This window comes from Pteropus medius, unplaced genomic scaffold (assembly GCF_902729225.1).
Source record: "Pteropus medius unplaced genomic scaffold, Ma_sr-lr_union100, whole genome shotgun sequence".
Lineage (NCBI taxonomy): Eukaryota > Metazoa > Chordata > Mammalia > Chiroptera > Pteropodidae > Pteropus > Pteropus medius.
In genome coordinates, this window is record NW_024342471.1 from 23306545 (window position 1) to 23323904 (window position 17360).

Genomic DNA, 17360 nt, shown 5'->3' on the forward strand with positions numbered 1-17360 from the left:
GTGACGCAAACATTCCTTCCCCAGAGAATCGAGACAAAGGCCACACTTGGAGTGTCAGTTTGCAAAGAATTAGGGCACCCCACTCTGGAGCCCCTTGCCATCCTGCTGAGACCATGGTCAGAGCCGAGAGGTAGGCAGGTGGGACGCAGATGGCCAATCACTGCTCCCGTGTCCCGAGCCCTGGCAGCTCTGGTGGACCCCCAGCTCGGCCCCCGTGCCGTCCCAGGAGCCCGACTTCCGTGACCTGACTCACCCGTCGAGTCCCAAGGATGAGGACCCACTGGGAGCAGCTCTGTGAACTGGGCCGCCATTGGCCACTTGCCTAGAACAGGGACTCGCGCTTCGTGGGCACATGGGACGGTCTGCAGGATGCAGGGCGCCGACTCCCAGTGCACCCTCCACCATCCACACCGCCACAGCTCCCCACTTTTCTGCCATGTTTCCTGCTGTCCCCTCCCCCAGGCTGCAGGGACCTCTTGTGTGGCACCAGCCTCCACCCTTTAAATCCTCCCTTGTCCTTCAAGCCTCAGCCACCACTTCGTCTGGACACCTCTCCCGACCCCTAACGGCCCCATTACAATTTGCCCCCTCCCCACGACCAGTGGGCGTCCTACCTAACAGTGTCCCCGGCCGTCGCACAGGCCAGGCCGGCTCTGGGGCCTCAGCCCTGACGGCGCTGCACAGGCACCTTGCTGCCTCCCCACCGAGCCCCAGGCTGAGCCCAGCACTTCTAACAGGCACGACCGTGAACTCCCGGGAAATGCATTAGTTTCAAGGTCACACGTGAGAACTTTAAAGAGTCATCATCTTGTATGTCTTCATGTATTTATAGAAACAATATATAAACCATCAAACCCGGTTTTTAAAAGCCCTTAACGTTTAGAAGCAGCTGAGACACACGTCTCACGTGTCCCAAGCAAGTCCCACGATGGAGGTAGAGCACCCGCCCCTGCTTCACAGAAGTCCCGGGCAGGAGGTAAGTGGTCGAGGATGATGAGCTAACGAGGCTTAACGGGTGATGGACAGACGCAGCAGCACTCCTGAAGGGACGCCGTGGAAGTCAAGTCTATACACACATCTTTATTTTAACATTTAAAAGAAGCACATTCGCATTCTGACAGCTCTACCAGGCGTGGCCACCCAATAAGTTACACACGCACTCGGGCACTTGGAAGGTTATTGCACAGCTCCTGGGCGAAGGGGCCACTCAGCCCGGTCGGCTCCAAGTTCACCTTCCGCCAGGACGCCTTACCCCAAACAGGCTGCAGAGCGGCTGCACTTGAACCCTGCCTCCAGTTACAAACCAGAGAAGTTACCACGATTCTCATGGCTACTTTCACTTCAGAGTGTCCTGTTTATTGAAGTGGATCTTTCTGAATGAGGAGGTACGCCCAGTAAAAAAAACCAAAAACACATTTTCTGCAGCGCTCCGGATGGCAGGCAGGCAGGCAGGCAGCTGCCGGCGGTAAGATGTCAGTCAGGAGCCTGATTCTGACCGATGACCCCAGAGCCCTGGCTCACGGGTTCTCCCCTGCAAAAGTCTTAAGACTGCTTGCTGCTTGACTCTTTGTTCTGTTGGCTACTGGATGGCTTTGAGGAATTCGCAGTGATCCAGGGGTGTTCGAGCACTTCCTTCAGGGTCGGCCTCTGGCTGGGGTTATGCTTCAACAGTCTTGAAATGAGGTCCCTGGCTCCCTCTGGTACAAAGTCAGGGAATGTGAATTCAACCTGGAGTACAATAAGTGACAAGTAGTCACAAAACACGGTTTAGAGAGAACGGTGTAAGTATTCAGATCGCAGCCAGAAAGGACTCTGACACAAGTGACGGATCCCTTCCAGTTAGGCCTTACCCGTGATATTCTTTTATAGGTCTCTTGGTAGGTGCTTGCCTCAAAAGGAGGCTTCCCAACTAAAAATTCATAGCAGAGGACTCCAAGGCTCCAGAGGTCCACCTTCTCGTCGTGCATCCGGCCCTCGATCATCTCGGGGGGCAGGTAATCCAGGGTGCCACACAGGGTGGTTCTCCTAGAGACAGGGGGGCTCAGGTTGACACGCTTGTTTCTATTATCGCGACAGCTGCTAAGAGTCATTAACAATTACACCGGCACCGACTGAGTTCTCCTGGGCCAGATCCTACACTACGAAGTAGGTACTGTTATAAATCCCCATTTTTAGACAGGAAACTGATTGAGGAAGACATGCAAGATCACACAGCTAGCAACCAAGCTGCACCCCAAACCTGTCCAACTCCCGAAACTCCTTAAATGATCTAAAAGTAAGAAATTTAAAGTATCGCTACAATATAAAAGCAGCCATGCAATGTTCTCTGTAAATAAGTTTAATGGTCTATGTTTTTACATTACAGATATGCTAAGAAGCTTAAGAGCCAGGTGACATTAATGACAAGAAACAAAAACTGTCTCACTGTGAAAGGACTAGGTTTGGGGTTATAGATACATGTTGCCTTCTGATACACCACTGGTACAAGAGAGACAGAAATTTGGAGGGTGACCTATGACATATTCTTGCCAAAAATATTCTTCAAGCCCTTAGGCTCAATTCCCAGCTTTCAGGGAAAAAAAAAACAGAATGAAGGAGCACGTGACACCCAATCAGAAAAATCCATTTTCAACTGTGGGGCAATGGGTCTAAATTTAGACCAACACATCAAATATAATACATGGACCTTGGTTAGATTCTGATTTAAAAGAACCGCTATAAAACTTGGTGGACAACTGGGGAAATGTGAACGTGAACTAAATGTTAGCTGCTACCAAGGCTGTTAACTTTCTTAAAGAGTGATAATGGCTGGGATTAGATGGGACAATGTCTGTTTTTAGGAGATGCACAGCAAAGTGCTCAAGGACAAAGCATCATGATGTCTGCAACTTATCTGTGAAGGCTCACCAAAAAAGTGGACCAGCCCATAAGGCAGAATGTTAACTGTTGAATGTTGGCACTGGATGACCACGTGAGCGACCAACGACTAATCCAGCGTTTCTGTATGTTTGAGTGAGTTTTTATAACAAAGGCCGGAAATAAGCGGCAGGGGGTGGCAGACGAACCAGGAGCGAGACCACGTAGGTTTTTGTTGCTTTACGTCAGTCAGCCTTTGCCATCGGAGCTTGTGCTGGGTCGATGCTGGTGAGGTGTTCACCACGCCTGGTGCCGCAAGCACACGCGTGTTCACTCAACTAAATGGTGAGCTGGCATTAAGGGCCACCTCCCCAGACATCTAAGCCCTCACATCACCACTGAGAGGGCAGAGACAGAGTCGGGGGTTCCCCAGCAACAGCACACGATGACCTGGAAGCTCGTATGGTTATTAATGTTTAGTGGCGGAGTGAGTGACCACGAACATTTACAAAAATGTCCTTTTCAGAAAAGGGTAAATGATCTTTCACAATGACACCACCTGGACAGTTAAGGTACAGGTCAGCCTGTGATGTCACAGAGCCGACAATTAATTCTTCATGCTGTTAGCCTCGCCAGGTGCCAACAGCGCCCACTAGTGACAGATGACCAGATTTTAAAAAATAAAACTACCAAAGCAGATTCCATGCTTTGCTAGAAACAATTAGAAGTGGTCTGTAACAAAACAAAGCCACCCCTCACCCCCGCACCCCACCCCATGACACCTCTTTTAGGCTACACAATTTTTTTAACTGGCTTTATTTTTTTAAAGTAACCTGGCTATAATCTTTAAGTCCTACCCCGAAGTTGACAAACTTCTCAGGTTTCAAAACTTATTTAACCCCAAATTAAATTTGAAAGAGTAAATAATATCTGAGCTCTTGTTTGCAAAGTTCACTTCGTTTTATACTGTTTCATTAGGCTGATCCCTCTGCTTTAGCTTTATGAGAGGACAAGAACAGACTATTCTGTTGACAATCGCGGACCAAAGAGAACCTTTAACCACCACCCTGAGAGTTCCATCCAAAGTCGTCTGGTTTTTCAAGTTCCCCGCAGAACCGTGCTCTCAGCCTAGCTCTCCTCGGCTGCCTACTGGACCATCTGCCTCCTGGTCTCTACCCGCCACCACGTCAGGTGGCCCCCTCCCCTTCTCCGTGGGCTGCACTTCTCTGTCAAACACTTGTCATATCTGCTAACTTATCTGTCCCATTCATTAGCCTCTAAAGACATTAAGCATCTTTAACCCCAGGCCTAAGGTGCAATAAAAACGCCCTTGAAAAACAGTAATTTCACTAGCAGGCCTAAATTACTGCAAAGCACAGTGTCAGCCGCTCGCCCCAATTCGGGGCAGCTAATGCCCGACACTGAAGCACCTCACTTGAGTAGCCCCTGAGGCCTCTGCTAAACCAAACAAGCTCTACCTCTGAAGTCACATACCTGGAGGAAGGGGCATGTACGGACCACCCGAAATCCGCAATCTTCAGCTCTCCTGCCGATCCCAGGAGCAGATTCTCTGGCTTAATGTCTCTATGAATAACTCTCTTTGAATGACAGTAAGACAGGGCATTCGCCAATTCTGTGATATACTATTAAAAAAAAAAGTATTGAAAGTCTATGCTTTAGACTCTATATAACAAGTTAATTTTAGACATCTGTTCTGAAAAGAAACCCAGCATAGATTTTTATATTATGTAGATTTAAAGCAAAAGCTAGAATAATTGATGACTCAGCAAAAAAAAAAAATCAATCGAACCAAATGTGTTCAGCATAAAGTACAGGTTATTCAGCGCTAGTTACTTATTTGCTAATACGGCAGAAAAACAGGGAAAACACTGATGGGCTACAACTACATCCCCATATGACAACTTGTGGCCAGCAGCACTGAATTAAGACAATACTGAACAACAAGTACAAATTAGGGAGTCGAACGTAAACAATTTTAAAGAAGCACAGTTTTTAAAAAAATCTTTCAAGTACAGTCAATTCCCATTTTTAAAGCCAAGATCAATTTACAACAAAAGGATTTGTTCGAAGCTAAAAATTTACACTAAGACTCTCAAGGAAAAAAAACCAATCCTGAACCATGAACAGAATAGAAGCAGGTATACCAGCACATCAGACAGCATGTTATGTCTGGGGCATTCTGACTCTCCGCCAGCTTGAAGGTACCCGAGCCAGCCAGCCCTTGTGTTCGGTTCTGTTTCTCTCAAAGAGCTAGCAAGTCCAGAATTTGCTTTAATTTATAGATAACAATCGTTAATCACTATCCCGAAAGGATACATTTAGCTCTAGAGTTTGAGAAGCTTTGTTTTCCAAAGTAATTGCTAGACAGGACTGAACATTACACCAAGAAGGTTCACGAAACAAATGCACAGAGACCAAATGTTATTGTCAAAAAGGTCATTTTTCACTTTTTCAAGCCAAAGTCAGAGACCAAAATTTAGACCATAATACACGGAAAGTGAAGACAGGAAGCTCTTCCATGACACCAGACTGGAACTGATGCTCTAAGAGCACGCATCGGAATCCCAGAAGGAAATGGGTTCTCCCTGCTCAGATCGACAAGCAGCTTAGTGAGTCAGCACCTCCGACACTTTCCTCCACGCCTCCACGTTGGAGTGCGGGTACGTGCGAAGGTCCCTAACATTTCTCTACGATTAGTTTTACTTGAATTAATCAGAAAAGGAAAACAGGTGTGTGTATATATTCATCTATATTCATCCTAACTACCACAGAATCTTAGAAAGAACCAATCTTTTACTTTCTTTCAAATAGTTATGTTACGCCAAAATGAACTCCATCTGGATTGAAGAAAACTGACAAGTAGTATAAATATTAATTGCCAATTAAATAAGAAACTAATTTGGTTAGCTAATATTTAAGAAGCAAATAAAGTAGATTTCTACGTATCCAACAGGCAAACATTTAAGATTATTTCAAATAGTTATGTCCTCATTGAAAAGACAAGACCAGAGAGTCATTCAATAGTACTGCGATTTCAGATAGTAAAAGTAAAACACCTAAATTCAATGCCACTTTAATCAATGCCAAAAAGAAAGAAAATTAGGGTACATAGTACCCAGAGATCTCCAAGAAACAGAACAAATCAAAGTAATCACCATTCAACAGGCCCATCATCTGCTGCTGATTCAATAAAAAAGAGCCCAAATTAAGACTCTCCAACTTCTTCAAATAAGTAATTTCATTAAAAAAAACAAAACAAAAAAACAAACAAGAACAAAAACATGCTGAACTTCTGGCTGTGAAAGACACAGACTGGGAGAAAACATCTAAAAACACATGGGATAAAGGACTCATATCCGAAATATACAAAAATGCTTAAAACTCAAAAGAATTTAAAAATGGGCAAAATAAATAAATAAATAACAAAAATATTAAAAACGGGCAAAAGATCTGAACAGACACCTCGAAGATGTTAGACATGGCAAATAAGCACATGAAATAATGGTCAACATCACATGTCACTGGAGAATTGCAGATGAAAGCAGTGAGATGCCATTATACTCCCATTATGATGACTGAAACCCCAAAAAGCTGACAGCACCAATTGCTGGCGAGGGTGAGGAACAAGGGAGCTCTCATCTGTTCATGGGAAGGCAAAGACACACATCCACTTCGGAAGACAACTCGACAGCTTCTTACAAAGCTGGACGTGATCTCAGCATACAAGCCAACAACTGTACCGCTAGGTAGTCACCTGACAGATCTGAAAACGTATGCCCTACAAAAACTTATGCAAATTTGTTAGCTTTATTCATAATCACCAAAAACTGGAAGCAACCAAGATACCTTTAAGTAGGTAGAGATAAGCTGAGGTACATCCTTACAATGAAATATTATTCGGCAATAAAACGAAGTGAGCTCTATTAACCCCTGAAACAACGCAGATGAATCTTAAATGCATGCACTAGCCGTTTCCCGCGGAGTAACCGCTCGACAGTTCCGACGCCACTAGACGCGTCCGCGAGCACTGAATGACACACAGGTGAAGGCGGTGGGGTCCAGGTTTCTCGGTGTTGGAGTGAAAGGTCACAGAAGACCAAGGGGAGGAGCGAGGATCCATGGGGTAACGGGCTCGTGCTTTGCTTAACATAGATACAGAGGATAAACACGGAATGTTGATTCCTGCGTATACACAGGTCAGTATGCACACGTTTCCTTGCTGTCAGCTGAGAGCCTGCCAGTAATGACAATCCAGTAGCAATGAGCATACCTAGTGCCCAGATCTTGGTTTCTAACGACATTTTCCAATAAAAGGAACCAGGGTTCCTTGGAGAAATGGCTGATTCTAGGACGGGGATAGGAAATCTGCAAGATAAGGTTGGAGTGTCTTGTAGTATCAGAAAGCAGGATAGCACTTAAAAACAAAGCCACCACCACACACCCACAAAGATGGGGTGTGTCAAAAAACCACAGGGACAACATAAAAGAGCTCCCCGTGGACAAAGCAAGACAAATAAAGAAGTACTGGACTATAACTCAAACTGTCAAACACCGACAAGTCCCTGTTAATAAGTGACTGAGTGAACACGCAGGGAGAACGGCCGGATCTCCAGTGCAGAGCCCCCAGGGGAAGCGGATGCCCCACCCTGTGGAGCAGGTCACGACCCCACGGCTCACGCGGGACTGAGTGCGGCGACTCCTTCCAAGGAGCACGGCACGGAGCGGGAGAGGGAGCAACTCTACAGGGGAGAATCGTGGCCTCGGCCCGTGATCACAGCCAGGACCCACGGCTAAGTCCGTGTGCACCCTCCACGTGGGACGAGAATGCACCTGACCTCTGCGAGCTCCCTCTCAAAATCCCACTGACCCTGGTCTAATCATGAGAAAAGCTAAGGAAACCTGAATAAAGTATGGGCTTCAGCTGTGTATCAGTATTTGTCCATTAGTCATGACAAATGTACCATACTAATGTAATATGTTAACAGGAAAAGTATGTAGTAATAGCAGAAAATAGATCTGTACTATCTTCACAATTACTCTGTAAATCTAAAACTATTCTAAAGTAATTATTCTTCTTAAAAAAGAGGGCAACTACTTATACACGTTTCCACAGAAAAACAGCTGTGAAAACAAACCAGCCACGATATCCCACCTAGTACCTGGTCTTATCCATGCATAGGGCACAACACAGCTGTTTTGACTTCTCTACTTTGAATCTCGCACCCTACTAAACCATCTCTGCATAAAACAAAACCCATCTATGTCACGAAAGGGACACCACCAGGTAAGAGAGGTACAGAGGAAACGGAATTAGTCTCACGGTAAATGAAAACTCACAGTGGCAGTTCTCTGCTCGTCGAACCTGGACAGTTTCTGAAGTTCCCTATAGACAGCTCCAAGGGGTGCGTATTCTAGAATGAGGTAAACGCGGGTGGCGTCATGGAAATAACCATACAGCCTGAGAATATTTGGATGCCTGCAACAGAGAATAAACACTCTACCACCTGGTTTTAAAGCAAATACAAGAATATGTTGTAAATACCGAACAAGCCCCTCGTGTGAAACCAGTAGTAAAAACTGGTTCTGCTCCCAGGCCCCGCCCTCCCACTTAAGAATCTGAAACTACAGACCCACTCCAAGCAAAATGCACAGATCCGCATATCAGTTTACACGCATTTCAAGGTATTCATAGACCTCGGGTTTAGTTAAGACTATTTTTTCCCTCTTCTAGGGCAACTTTATTCTTTGGGGGAAAAATTCAGCTGAACATTAATTCCCTGCGAATTAGAGAGACATGGCGTTCCCACAGTAGCCTGATTCCCCGACGCTGGAGACGGAACTTGAAAGCAGCATTCCAGAATGGTGCTGGATGTTTGCTGCGGGGACTGACTTCCAGCAGCTGAGGGCACAGCCCACCTGAGCTGAGCCATCGGCCCGCCCTTCTCGACTCCCGCTTGTTGCCAAGTAAGGGGACAGGCACGACACAGACGGATTTTTAAGTATTAGCAACTGATTCAAGTTTGAAAAAACAAGACGGGAAGAAGGACGGGAAGAAGGACGGAAGGACGGAAGGACAGAAGGACGGAAGGAAGGACGGAAGGAAGGAAGGAAGGAAAGGAAAGGAAAGAGAGAGAGAGAGAGAGAGAAAGGCCCACTGGCCAAAGTCACCTGCAGGCTGCCCATAATCTCTGCTCAAAACCCAGAACAGGAGGTATCAGTCCCCTTAAAAAAATATGCTCAAAACAAAAAAAAACAAAAAAAAACAATTTTTGCTCACGTAAATTACTCCATTAACATAAACCTTAAAGTGATTGTTCAGGCCCACAGCACCTAAGTCTAGATAAATCTTTGAAAAATGACAAATTTATTCACTCTTTGCAGGACTCTGAAGCAGGTCTTCTCATTTACCTCTTAACTTAAATTCTGTGCACCGCGCTTCTGAGTATCAGCCCGAAGACTCACCTAAGGTGAGACTGGATCTCCACTTCCCTTCTCAGCTGATGCTCAACTCCTGCCTTCTCCAGCTGGGCTTTGAACAAGACCTTCAGAGCCAGGATGAACTTGCTTTGCTTTTCTCTCGCCAAGTAAACGTTACCGAACTTCCCTTTACCCAGCGGGCGACCAATTTCAAAATCTTCCAGAGCCCACTGCCTTCTAGAAAGGAATTGGATCGTTTTACAATGAAAACAAATCTCTTCTAACAATTGAGTAGTAGACACACACTCTATGTAATTTTACGTTTGCCGCATTCGGTATGTACCCTCTGCAAGAACCAAGCCAATAACCACACTGAGTCGTCACAGACATTAAACCCCCCAGCGCCCCACCTGCCTGCCAGGCTGTGGGTCAGTGACAAGGGACATTCTGGACTTTCAGAGCTGAAACACTCATTGGAGTGTGTCCCAAGACAGTGCAATGCTTGGGGGTACAGACCTATTAACAACGCTCGAGATCATAGAAAGAATTAGGAAGTAAATGGAAGAGGAAGAATGCTCCAGAACCACCGTGGGCCTCTGCAAACTGACCACAGCCTCCCCTCCTCCAACCCCGCGATGCCAACGCTCTGGGCTGGAGGACCATGCTGGCAGAGCAGACGGACGGATCCCGAGGGAGAAGGGGCGAGAACCACTGGGTTTAGATGCTCAGCAAGTCTCCACTAGGCAGTGAAAGCAGAAGTCTGTGGGCTCATTCCTGGCTCCTCCTAGCACGTTCTAGAATCCAGACAGTTCAGAGACTGACGGCAAGCTTTTAGGAAATACTGTCATACATGTGCATACAGTTCTGGGACATGACCGCATTTTCTGACAAACCTGCACTTTTACATAAGAAAAAGTATAGAAATACATAAACCACATGTAGTGGTTACTTTCGGGGGTAGAGAAAAACTTTTATTTTACACATTTCTGTAACAGTCACCCGAGCTTTTTCTAAAGTTGAAAAGCAATTAAAAAAAAAAAAAAACTTGAGTCTCTAAGTAAACATCCATCATTAAAATTCTTTTTGAATAAAGATTAGAAATTTGGAAACGTTTGTATTTTCAAAGATCTTTTTTTTTAAGAGTTCCCAAAATTAAATTTGCAATGAAATGGTACATTCTAATCGAATGACAGTACAGAAGCTGGTAAATAAAATAAAGCTTACTTTTTTGATTCTTCGTTTTTCTGTTTTGATGCCAGTTCCTTTTCAGAATTATTTCCTACATACAACAAAAAATCAGTTTTAGAATAACTATCTTTATTTTAGAATAACTATACAGAATAAGTTAAAAACCTGTGAATAGAAATGAATCACAGAATGGTCACCAAAATATCAACGGTATTCTCAGCGCTGTAGAACTGGGCCATTTTCAGTTTTCTCTATATATAGAAAGCCCACAGCTTACCCTGACTGCAGCCTGTGACGTCCACAGATTCTAGAGTGAAGATGAGCAGATACCCAGTTAGCCCTTCCAATAATGTGAAGACTCGAGACCGTGCAGATTCTCCCTAAAGCCTATTTCCAAGTGAAGAGCTTCCACGGCAGAATCACCAGTCCTCCCACCCACAACGACCTCCCACCTCGTCACCTTTTCCCCATGGGCAGGCCATACGCCAAATACAATACGATCGACAATATGCAACGAAACCTAAGCCGGCCACCTTCCTTCCACTTACACTCATGGTCAAGGGTAAAGAGAAGCCACCAATTCGGCAAAATGTACAGCAAACCAATCGTACACCAGGGTGCTAAAGTCACCACTTCATGAGCTGGAGTCCTTACAGGACCTCTCCTTCTGTCCTTCTCTGGCACATCAAGCTCCAACTGCAGCCCGGCACGGTCTCCTCAGATGGCTGAATGCAGGGCCGAACTGCTTTTCCTTCTGTGGGTCACTCCCTCCGTTACTGCCATCAACATACCGCCATCCCTATGTCCAGTTCATTGGCCAGTTCCACCCAGTGTGCGCCCACGTGAGCACTCAGTTTGTCTGCAGCTCTCCATCCTGGCTGGTTGTGGATAAGTAAATGCTTCCGAGTCTCAGCTTCCTCCCTGTAATAACTACCTCCACTGAGCGGTTACAAGGATCAAATGAAGACAGCACCACCTGAAAGCCTACTGTGTGAGCACTCCACAAATGCGAAGTAGTGACTGTTAACATCCACTCTGCCCACCCGGTTCAGGCCACTGTCATCTCTGACCAAAACCACAACAGCCTGTCTGGTACCCCTGGGCCCAACATTGCTTCTCTCCTACTCATCCCTCACATTCAGAAGAAAGCTTTCCAAAAGGCAGGTCAGTCGCTCTGCTCAAAGCCTTTGGCAACTTCCCATCACACAGGGGATGAAACCCGCTCCCCAGCACGGCCGGCAGTGCCCACCGTGGCCTCACCCCCGCCCGCCTCGATCTAGCCACTTTGCCCGATTTTCCTCCATGCTGCAGAACCTCGGAACTTTTCAGTTCTTCAAACATGCCGTGAGGGTAGGAATCAGGTCTGTCTGCATTCTTAGCACCGGCCTGGCCCACAAAACAGATCGTTGCTTCAACCTGACATCGAATTTTTCTCCTCGTCCTCGGCAGAAATGATGTAAAAGCTAGGGCCCCAAACGATACTAAACACGAGCCTGTACCCCTTTTTTTTCTTTTTTTTTTGGCAACTAGGAAGAATGATGACTATCTGATGAGTCTCAAAAAGCTGATTTACCAGGGGCTGGTGGCTGCGGCTGGTCACTCTTTTGAGCATTATTCGGTGGCCTGCAGACAGGACGAGGGACGCTGGTCGCCTGCGACTGCTTCTGCTTCAGATTCTGAGCCGGTCTGTGGCCAGAGACGAGCTTTTGCGCTTGCGTAGGACCTCGCTGGGCGGGATTTGAAGGACACAAGACCCGCTGAGCCTGGCCGCTCTTTGCAGATAAGGGATGCTGAGCCATCAGAACACGCTTTGGGCCATCTCCAGGTGGGACCGAAGTCTAGGTTGGGAGGGAGACGAAAAAAACTTCAGGATCTTCACGAACAAAAGCTGAATATTATGGGAATTTCACAAAGTTTATTTCCTAGTACAACAAAATGACTGTCACTGAGAACAGATGAAATGGGAAACCTACTTCAATCAGCACTTCCGGGGAATATGCTTCTCACCTGGCAGAAAGAACACCTGAACAGCACTTCCTAAGCCCTCCCCAACACCCCACCCGAAAAACCAGGTTCCCATGAACAAATGATCATTAACTAAACTTCCACTTAAATGAGGAGGCAAACACTAAGAATTCACAAGGACTTGGGAATTATCATTTAGCAAAAAGCTTCAATATAGAAACTGAATACCAAAACCCCAATTACACTGAAATTTCTTTGATAATACATGTTTGAAAAAAAAGCATGAAAGAAATACATCAAAATGTTCAACAGTGGTTATCTTCGAGACGGAACTTTTGAAAGACAGTCTGAATTTTTGTATTTGCCAGATTTTCCACAAAAAGCGTCTATTATTTACTGTTTCATTTCCCATGTACTAGTGACAAAATTAATCTGAGCCAAAACAACTTTGGCAAAAAAAGGAAACAAACGTAGGTTCTTCAAAGAGTTATCACCAAAATATATGATTTACACGCCTGTAAGTAGGATATCATAACTTGAAAAAGTTAATTTGTCTACGGCCATGCCACCCTGAACACACCCCATCCCGTCTGATCTTGGAAGCTAAGCAGGGTCGGGCCTGGTTAGTACTTGGATGGGAGGCCACCCAGGAAGACCAGGTGCTGCAGGCGTTTAAAAAAAAAAGAGAGAGAGAGAGAAAGTTAATTTAATTCTAAGACCCTGAGTTAAACAGAAATGGAGGCGGCGGGGGGGTGTGCGGGGAGGTGGACGACTTTCTCCAGCTTCCACGGAGGAGTCTTCCTAATACATGATGAAACAGCGCTGAGCAAGGAAGCGCCAGGCCCCACCGGCCCCTTGGCATGTTTTACGAGAGGCTTTCTAAGTAAAAAGTCAATTACTTCTGAAATTAGCAGCACTACAACACAGGCATTCAGGTGGCAAATAAAGAAGTACTTTAAACAGAGCAATTTTTTCAAATGATCTTTATAAAAGGAACTGAGAATCAAAACAGTGACTCGGGTTAACTATTTTCTAACTGGCCGTTTTATACCTTCAGCCAGTAAAAAAAGGGTCAGTATCCATTTATTTGAAGTTAAAGACTTCTAAAAACCCGAGCCCCACCCCACAAAGAAAACTCAAGCAATATTATTCTTACGCTGATTTCCTAGAAGGAAACCTCGCTGGGGATCACTTATATTAAAGGATCTTTATACGAGGGACTCATTCACTCAGTTGCTTCGCAAATACTCATTAAACGCTAAGAGCCCCAGGGACCTTGCCTCCGTGAAGCCTTCCTGGATTCCAACCTGCCCCACCCTGAACCAAGCGCCCTCCTCAGAATTACTCCGGTCCTACAGATATGTAATAAGGCGTGGTATTGGCTCCCACACCTCCCCAACAGGGCTCTAAATTCCTCAAGGTCAAAGACCATGTGCCCTCGCCACCATCATCCCTGTATCTGGCCCAGAACCCAGCTCCAAGTGGGGTCCCAGGAGAAATTCCCTAACATGCCACCTGGCATCCCTCCGTGCTTACTGCTCCCTGAATCAAGATCAGAACGAACTGTGGCAAAGAAGTTAATTTCTAGCAAGCAAGTATTAGGCGCCTATTGTGTACATTATTATCCTGCATACAGTGGAGAATACAGATACTCAAACAGTTAACTATAAGATAAAGGAGAACAAAAAAAAGATACGGTAAGAGAATCGACAAAATGTTACTGCTGAAGCAGAGAGGAGTGATGAACTCACGTCCAGGAATGTGGGGAGGGGTCTAAAGTTACAAACCCAAAGGGAAGGTGAAAGGAATTCCAGGTAGACAAGCGACCTCCTCTGGGTGTCAGAAACGGGACTGAGACTGCGGATTATTCGATTTACCTTAACAGGCCCTGGGATGCAGTTTTCTTTAGATTTGTCCATGATGCCTGAAAAGAAAAAAAGAACCTTGATTTATACAAACCCACCTGCTACAAAGTAGTTATGCTAGACCAGGTTATAGCTCTTGACCAAAAAGCCTCAACAAGAGACTTTAATTTTTTCTATATCCCAATGAAGCTGATACGGAGCAATATTTTCTCATGTGATATAATGTACAGGTGTGGGGCTTAGATAATGTTCAAGGATGGGCGTTTTCCCCATAACACCCCCCCACACACACACGCGATACACTGCATCCCCTCCCCTCCCTGGTACTCAAACTCCGCTCCTGAAATGACTCCTTCTGCTCCATCATCTCCTACTAGATCACTTCCACGAGTACACAAGCCTGTTGCCATGCCTGCAGCTCAATAAAAAAAAAACCTCTTTACCCATTAACTGACTCAAGCTATGACATCTCTGGCCTCCCCTTTCAACAGCAAAGCTCTGGAACAGTTGTCCACACTGGTCATCTCTACTACCTGCTACTTACTTCTCTCACCCTCAAGCCCACTCCCATTGGGCCCTTTATCCCCAGCAAGGATGGGGCTGGAGGGGGTGTAGTCAACCTTATGACTGACCCCTACTGTCCAAATCCAAACGTCAATTCTCCGCCTCCATCTTACTTGCATTCTAGGCAGCATGACCAGCTCGATCACTAATTTTCTACTTTCTTCACTTAGCTTAGACTTAAGCCTATGAAGTCTCAGGAGGTGGACAGTGGCCACGCTCAGACCTTATCTCCTCATCTATTGCACACCGGCCATACAGGGTTCCTTTCTTTCCTCGAAGAAGTCCCCTGCCACAGGGCCTTTGCACTTCCTGTTCCCTCTATCTGTAAGGCTTTTCCTCATAATAGAAATGCAGCTTCCTCCTTCATTTCATTCAGTCTCTGCTCAGATGTCCCCTTTCGGACCATCTTTCCTTTACTATTTCTTCATAGTCTTTATTTAACTTCTTATTATTTGTACTTGTTTACTGTCTGTCTCCCCAGACTCAGATATCCAGCTATCTCCTCGGGATCTCCAAAGTAGGCTCCAAGAGATCAAGGGCTTAGTCTCATTTTGTTCACTGCCTCCCCCAGAACCCAGAACATGCCTGGCACATGGCATGGATGCCAATGTCTGGGGAATAAATTAATCATTAACATACGCAAATCGACCACAATAGTTTATAATACTTAGTAAGCCAATACTGTGAGTCAGGCACCAACCTGTCAAGTAAGTAGACCATAAACAAGAAAGCAGAAACCTTTCTGTATTTCCTACCCAGATGCTCTCTGAATTCTAGAATCCAATCAGAAAGCACTCCCTGCTCCCAGGCTTTCACATCCATTTCATGCATATGCAAATCACTCCACCTTGAAGATGAGACTGTGGCTAAAGAGCCTAGAGTCCTTACCTCAAACAGTGGGTTAGTAGAAACAATAAACAAAAAGAAGGATACATGCTGGTGGTATGCAAACATTAACTTCTCACACGCCCTACTGCTTTCTCCGCTTTTCCTATCAATTATAAGCAACAAACTAATCAGATCACATAGCCCTAAGGACATGTAGTCAACATTCTTCCACAGAAACTACAGACATTTGCTCCAATTTAATATTATTATCCTTCTCAGGAACATTTATAACAATAAGCAGAATGGAATAAGATTTTGATCCAGAAATTCTGGAGATCGCCCAGGAAGACTGCTTCTCAGGTGATTCTGGTTTACAGCCAGGTTCAGGAGTCACGTGACCAGATGCCCTTCACAAGGTTCCCGCAGTTCAAACCAGAGATCCTGCTATTTTACATAGAGAAACGGATAGATCTAATAGCACTGTGGGTTTAGACTTTTCCCTCCTTCAAGGAACCCACTAATATCTGCATAAATGAAGAAGAGTAGAGAGGAAATGAAATGAGTATGTTGCTGAAAAGCATTTAATTCAGATGAGAAAAGTTGAGGAAGAGGAGACATTAAAAGTCAAGGGCAGTAGCTACATCTACATCACAAGGATGGCTGGTAGAGACTTTCAGGCCCAACCCCAGACCTAACAGATCAGATCCTAGATGATTACTAGTTCTCAATGAAACATCAGAATCACCTGGAGAGCATGATAAAACTAAACACCGGAATCCTACAGCCAAGACCTTCAGATTCAGTTGGTGGGTCTATATGTTTAACAAAGACCCTCAAGTAATCTCGACAAGAGAGGCCTAAGGTTTAAAAGGCGCTAGCCCAGGAAGACCTCTACGAGATCATCATCGATTCACCCACTCATCCGTCTAGCAGGACAACGGCCTCTCCCGGCTATTCTATCCAAAGCAGCCTCCGGTAAGCCACACACATTACTGTTTTGTTTCTTTTGTAACACTCGTCCCTATCGGAAGTTATCTTGCTAGTTCGTCTAATTCTCCCCACCCCCACTAGAACGTAGATTCCAAAACAGCAATGGGATTCTCATTCAGTGAGCACCTGGGTACGTAGTTTTCCTTCCTACCCAGGTGCTCACTGAATACGAGAATCCTATCAGAAGGCACCCCCGCCCCCACCCCAACAACCCCATTCATTCCAGGTGTTTAATGAACACCAAGAGGCCTTTTACAGGGAGCCTTGGTGCCCAGGAACAGATGGGAGAGCGCCTACAAAGCACAGGGGGGACGGAGGACGGGGAGGGGCGGGGGACAGAGGGACAGGCGTAGGACGGAGGGGGACCGAGGGAGGCCTTCTCACCCCGACTCTTCCATCCTGGGCCTGGCAGCCCCGCCGCCCGCTAACAGGCCGCCCAGGCCGGCTGTCTTTGCCCGCCCGCCCGCCTCACAGAGCCGCTCCATGGACCGGGCACCTGTTAGCTCCTACCTCCGACCCACGGCCGCCGAGTCCTCCCGAGAGCCCAGCCGTTAGGATTCAAAGAGTCATTTTAAATAGGAGTTAAACTCTCTGCTCCGAAAGCTGATTGGCCTGGGCTGGAGAGGCGCTGCCTTTTCATTGGCTCACGGCGAGTCGCGTTCCGGG

At 46.0% G+C, this 17360-nt stretch overlaps 1 protein-coding gene and 1 non-coding gene across 4 annotated transcripts; one reads left to right on the forward strand and one right to left on the reverse strand.

The window, feature by feature from the left end:
- Positions 1 to 806: 806 nt before the first annotated feature.
- On the reverse strand, positions 807 to 17340 carry AURKA (aurora kinase A). Of its 3 annotated transcripts, none has more exons than XM_039864668.1 (9): positions 17205 to 17340; positions 14325 to 14371; positions 12056 to 12320; positions 10519 to 10573; positions 9340 to 9531; positions 8215 to 8353; positions 4351 to 4499; positions 1851 to 2025; positions 807 to 1728 (listed from the first exon to the last, which is right to left on the reverse strand). In XM_039864668.1, the coding sequence occupies exons 2-9, from the start codon at positions 14364 to 14366 to the stop codon at positions 1543 to 1545; spliced, it is 1203 nt and encodes a 400-aa protein (XP_039720602.1). In that variant the 5' UTR covers positions 14367 to 14371; positions 17205 to 17340; the 3' UTR covers positions 807 to 1542. The 3 variants fall into 3 exon arrangements, with proteins under 3 accessions (XP_039720602.1, XP_039720603.1, XP_039720604.1); XM_039864669.1 differs by having other exon boundaries at positions 17191 to 17281; XM_039864670.1 differs by lacking the exon at positions 17205 to 17340 and adding an exon at positions 17079 to 17097.
- Positions 13000 to 13118, forward strand: LOC120604237 (5S ribosomal RNA). The gene has a single exon (XR_005653273.1). It is a non-coding gene; the product is annotated as a 5S ribosomal RNA (ribosomal RNA).
- Positions 17341 to 17360: the final 20 nt, after the last annotated feature.